Source organism: Cyphomyrmex costatus, unplaced genomic scaffold (assembly GCF_001594065.2).
Source record: "Cyphomyrmex costatus isolate MS0001 unplaced genomic scaffold, Ccosl1.0 scaffold142, whole genome shotgun sequence".
Lineage (NCBI taxonomy): Eukaryota > Metazoa > Arthropoda > Insecta > Hymenoptera > Formicidae > Cyphomyrmex > Cyphomyrmex costatus.
Genome location: NW_017275413.1, coordinates 489,153 through 494,910, shown reverse-complemented (window position 1 = coordinate 494,910; position 5,758 = coordinate 489,153). Strand labels below are relative to the sequence as shown.

The following is a 5,758-nucleotide window of genomic DNA, read 5'->3' as shown; positions in this document are numbered from 1 at the left end:
AGAGAGAGAGAGAGAGAGAGAGAGAGAGAGAGAGAGAGAGAGAGAGAGAGAGAGAGGGAGAGATAAGCAAAGAAGGACGCGTGTGCAGGCGTCCCGAACCTGCCTCAACTTCGGCTCGACTTTCGCGGTTCGATTCCTGATCCGATCGATCTAGAGCTCGTCGGTGGTAGCACACAGTTAGTATTTACACTTTGCTCTTTCGTTCCCCAGCATAATACCGTTAGTGTGTACTATTTTTCTGCACGCGCCAGGCTCCTCGGCTCCTCCTTCTCTTCCCATAATTTACCGTCGAGATTGAACGAGACAACAAACGCGCTGCTGGAAGCGAGGACAATCGGTGTTTCTCGAAATTTCGAAGGTCGCAATTTGTCACGCACATTTTTCCTGTACTCATCCTTTCTTCGACGTTGTAGGAATGCATGGAGTTCATTCTCAATACCTGTTCCGTATCCTGTGCGCTTAAATATCTCTGAACTCTTACATTTTCTTCTAACTCTGGTCTATGAAATATTATTATTATTATTAATGTAATACGAAGAATGCAACCTGTTGGACCTGTTTGGCATTTAATAGTACGAGAATTCTATCTCAGGCAAGAGACTTTCAGGAAGTAAAATTATTAACACAAAACGCTTCATCCGACGTTCCACTTTTAACGAGCTCCGCTCATCGATTAAAATATTATCAATGTCGATTCACGCGGCTTTACAGAAGAATGGCTTCCCCACGCAGCTTTAAAAACACAATAAGTGTAGTAAGCTTTAAGCTGTATAAGAAATCAACCGCGATCATAGTCGATCGTTCTTCTTACATTCGACTGTGATTGGCCGCAATATTATCTTAAGCTTAAAGCTTCTCTCATTGCGTTTCGAAACTTGAAAGTGGCATTTGGCGTAAATACGAGGTGAAAATTGGACAGTACGCATTTAACATAAATACGCGATGAAAATGGAAACAGAGGCACGAGTAGCGACGTGAAAGGGAATATAATTCGGGCGATGTCATCGGGAGCAATTTACACTGCGCCGAACACGTCGATCGATAAATTAACGAGACATATTCGATACGCATTCGCATTTTTATCGGACTCGCTTCTCGTGGAACCGCGTTTCGACGACTGTTATATGTATTATCACTCTGAAAATCGCATAGACGGATATTCGAAAAATTGTTAAGAGGCGCACTGCCGTTGTAATGCGTTTCAGTGACGAACGCTCTAGTCCCTTTTTGCGCCGATTTTACCTTTATCAGCCGATAAACGCGCCAGTTTTTAATCACGCTCGCGATACGAACGAAGATTAACGGCGAGGAATGATGACACGCGTATTCCGGATTTTTTAACACTTCAATACTTTTGTATTATTGCCAGCTTTACTCCGTATTTTTTTTCAAATTTTATTTAACCGCCGCGCGGTCTTCTCTTCCTTGCATAAAATTGATATAAGGAAAGTAAACGTTATCCTCCTCTCTCGATCTTATCGCTAATTCTGTTAAAATGTATCGTACTATGTAAAATAGTTTACGTGCGATAAATTTCGTGGCACAAAAAATTATTGATTATTTAAAAAATTTTTATACGTACTCGTGAAATCGTACTGTACTTTACTTGGAAAGAAGTCGCGTAAATAATGTTTAATTCTTACGAATTTCTCGGTAAGGTAAAGATCGAATGATGCATCCAGCTGTTAATTAAAGACAACGACGCGTACAGGAGAGCACGTGTTCGAATCGAGTACGCCTCTGCGCGCGAATATGCCGTCCGGGGATTATCTTTCACGTAGATACGTCGGTCTAATCTGGCGCGGTTGTTGCGAGCGACGAGAGAGAGAAAAAAAATCGCGAGATAAGTACGATCCGACCGAGTTCGTCATTGACGAGCGAATTGCGCGATTCGCGCCGGACGTGTGTGTCATCGAGGTTCATGGATGATCGTCCGTCGATATTCGCCCGAACAAGTGGAAGTTATTTACTTACGATACACTAGCGCGAACTTAAAGAGACGCTCACTGACCTCTCCACGCGTGTGTCAACGTGCGACGGCATTATCGACACGTACATAACCGTCACCATTTCAGAAGTAGCGGAAGCGAATAGACCAAAATTTCAGATTTTGCAAGCTAGAAGAATTCTCATTATTTCACGTTCTAATAATTTTCACGTTACGCAATCTTTATTTGTTTCTATTAATTAACGTTACGCAATGTAACAGCCGGCGGCGTGTCTGATTTTAATTAACAAATAACAGATTTCTTGACGGATCCACGGGAAAGGTCTCCGAACTTGATATTTTCAGTTAGTTATTAAATTAATAATAGAGCGAAAACAAACACAACAGATCGATGACCGTAACATTATCGCATTGAACGTTAAGAATTACATTTTGACAATTGAAATGTGTTGTTTTCGAAATGTATTACACAATCGTTTAACGAGACACGAGCGGGAACTCGAGGAAAACAACAAAATCATTTTGTAAAACATTGCAAATGATTTTGTAAAATATTAACTGAATGAAAATGATTTCGTAGTGTTGAAAAAGTCATTTGTAAAGTTTGACACAATTATTTCATCTTCCTTCAGGGCGTTTACACTCATTTGTATATCGTTCCGCAAAATATAATTAGGCCAGCGAGCTGGTACGAAAGTCAAGGAGAAGTAACCAACGTCGCGATAGGGATTGCGAGTAATTTGGCGCGCGTAATGTCGAGCTGTGCGCGAAGCACGAACGGCACGAGAACAATTTTTCGAACTCAGCGCACTTCACCTCATCGTGTCGTCGTCGGCGCCGCCGCCGCCGCCGCCGCCGCCGCCGCACGGGATTTACACAACTCTTTCAATTAAAACTTTTTCGCAGTTTATCTTTCCGCGCACCGAAAAAAAAATTAGGTTCCGCGCGCGCAGTAACGAGTTACGTAACGGAGCGCGCCGTGTTCCGACGTGCTTTCCGAGCTTTTGCTGGAAAAAAAATTCATCGTCACGTTCAACCAAGGGAGAGGGAGGGTTAATGCGTCCATAAAATAAATTAGTGTGTCGTCAAGGTTAAAACCTTAATCTCTGCCTGCTAAGTGTATCCTTCTAATGCATTTTCTCTCTCTCGATTCTCCGAAAAGGATTTCAATATTTGACCTGCTGATTTATCGTTTCGTCGAAGGGTACAAGAATTTTTTTTCCCTTGATAATCTCGGAAAATATTTTTCGGAGCGAAATTCCTCGAACTAAGCGAACTGCCGCCAACGTTCCGTTGGTGCAACGAAACGGTGCGACACAATCGGGAACGAGTATACTGATATACATCACGTGGCGCGGATACAAACGTGTGTAATGTGCAATACACGTGTCGTGCATGTGTGCAGCACGAATATACGGACTCACCTTGTGGTGCTGCATGATGGCAGTGGCCTTTCGCTTGGCGGACATATTCAGTTCTCCGGGGTGCCCTCTCTGCCCCCCCTTCGCGAAGCGGGAAATATCTGCCTCGCCGGTCTCTATCCGACTGTCCGCCTCTGTCCTCCTGTCGCCTCTCCTCCTGTCTCTCTGTCCTTCGCTCTTCCGTCTGTTTTTCCCTCCTACTGGTGAGCCATAAGCGTCCACCCGAAGGCACAGCGACGATCACGAGGGAATACAAAGGCGGTAAAGAGGCGCGGGGGTTGACAACGACGATAAACGAGCGCACACGGTGACGAGTGCTCTCTCTCTCTCTCTCTCTCTCTCTCTCTCTCTCTCTCTCGTTCCCCTCTTTATTTCCTCTTCTGTCTTCTTTCTTCGCTTCCGCTTGACGGTTTCCTCCGGCACGCGGAGCGGGCGCGTAGGGAATGAGGTGTTCTTTCCGGAGCGACCGGCACGTCGCGAGTAAACTTTCTCGGAGAGTGAGTTTCGTGTTTCGTTTTCTGTCCCTCTCTCTGTCTTCCTTTATGTTCGCACGCGCGCGCGCCCGCGCACTCCGCGTCCCACCTTGCGCTCGTGAACTTTAAGCTGTCACCCCGCGCACACCGCACGGTACACAGCGGCGCCACGAAAGTTCCGCGACAAAACCGCCCGCGCAGTTGGTTGTTGCAGTAGCAGGTGTCGGCGCCGCGCGAGATTAAAACGGGCGCCGCGCACACAACCGAAATGACCGAGAGAGTATGACCCTCGTGTGTCTCAAAGCGCGAAAAAAAAGTTATTCTTTCTCTTTAAATTATCCCGTGTTTTTTCTCCCTCTTTTTTTTCTTTTACGCTTCCTCACGTGCGTCTCTTCTCAGCTGTCTCTACTATCGCTGTCTCTCTTCCTCTTTCGTATTCACGTCACGACGGACGCGCACAAAGCGAAACTCCGCAAAAGTACATCAGACCGGTAAAACGGTTTCGCGATCAGCTGGTCCGTTCGTCTGATCTCTGGAGCATACCGAACTCGTCTTACACTGATTTCTCCGTCAATCGGGAGATGCAACGAGGTTGCACAGTTCACGTTTTTCAAAAGTTAATACGTCGTTGAGTCTATCAGTCGAGAAAAAGAAGCGACCTCGAAGGCTTGCGCACTGATAGCCACTGCTCTCTTTCCCGAGGAATCGTTCGTTAGGAAAAACTACCTGCTCGCACACGATCGTTCGCCTGGTCTGCACGCTCGTTTCCTGTGTGTCGTTTACGGCGAGAGATAGAAGAGAGCTCCGTGCTCAGCTGCTCTATTCACAGAACGTCCTCGCGTAACGAGCGCTCACGGCAAACTAGCAACTGGCGACGCGACGACGACGACCTCCTCCCCTCCTCTCACCGCAGCGCTGCCGCCTCCACATGCTCCCCTCCCCGGTGTGTCCTCACCCCCCAGCTCCACGGTAGAGAGCCTCCTTCCTCCCCCCCCCTCTCTCCCCCGCTCCGCCGCCCCTACCTTCCGTCGGTTCTCCCGCGCTATACCCCTCATCTACCCAGTCCTCCGACGACCCGCACCGCTCTCTCACTCCCCAGCGGCCCTCTTCGAGCGCGTCAACCCCCCTCAGTTCCTCGTCCTCCCTTCCTCTCACCGTGACCATCTCTCTCGCGCTCTCTCCCTCTCTCTCTCTATCTCCGTCTCTCTTCCGTTCCCTCTCGTTTCTGCTTCTCTTGTCCCGGCGCCCTCGTCGGCTCCCCCTCGACCCTCGACCCTCCCCACTCGGTTCGGTTCGGTGCGGTGGCGGCGGCGGCGGCGGCGGTAAGGTAGGGTCTGTCACCGTCAGAACATCGAGGGGGCCGCTGGACGAGTAACTCGGGGGGGAAAGCGGGAGAGGGGGCGAGAGGATTCAAAGGGGCGTAAGGGGCCGCTGTCGGGCATCCGGCGGCGCGGGGAAGGGCGGGGACGAGGGAACGGGCGGCAGGGACCTTTCCGGACGGTGAGAGCAGGGCGGCGGGCGGGAGGGTAGTAGTACAGCGTAGAACGAGGGGCCAAGGGGCGCTAGCGCTCATCGGCCGAAGGGGCTTCCACGGGTGTGTGTTAGGCTTGTGCTTAGAAGGGTATGTGCTTTGCTCACCGCTTTGCTCCTTCATCGTACGTGTACGGCGCTGCTACGTGGACGTACAATATCTACAGTCTCTATCTCTCCCCCTTTCTCTACCTCCCTCCCGCCCTCCCACCCTACGTCTCTTTGGCCGGCCTTCGTCTATTCGAGTGTGTCGCTCGCTATCTGTATCTATGCTCACTCTCTGTATGTCTCTCTCTTTCTCTCGTACACACGCACGCACGTACACTCTCTCTTTCTTTTTCTCTCTTTCTTTCTCTTTCTGTCTTTCTATCGTTCGTCGTCTCCTC

General features: G+C 49.1%; 1 protein-coding gene across 2 annotated transcripts in view; it reads right to left on the bottom strand.

Moving 5' to 3' along the window:
* Positions 1–4,476, bottom strand: part of LOC108783148 (nucleolar protein 4-like) — a 70,828-nt gene extending 66,352 nt beyond the window's left edge. For both annotated transcript variants that reach the window (XM_018551639.1, XM_018551641.1), the window contains exon 1: positions 3,373–4,476. In XM_018551639.1, the coding sequence (XP_018407141.1) occupies positions 3,373–3,417 (45 nt within the window). In that variant the 5' untranslated portion in view covers positions 3,418–4,476. The remainder of the gene's footprint in view (positions 1–3,372) is intronic.
* Positions 4,477–5,758: the final 1,282 nt, after the last annotated feature.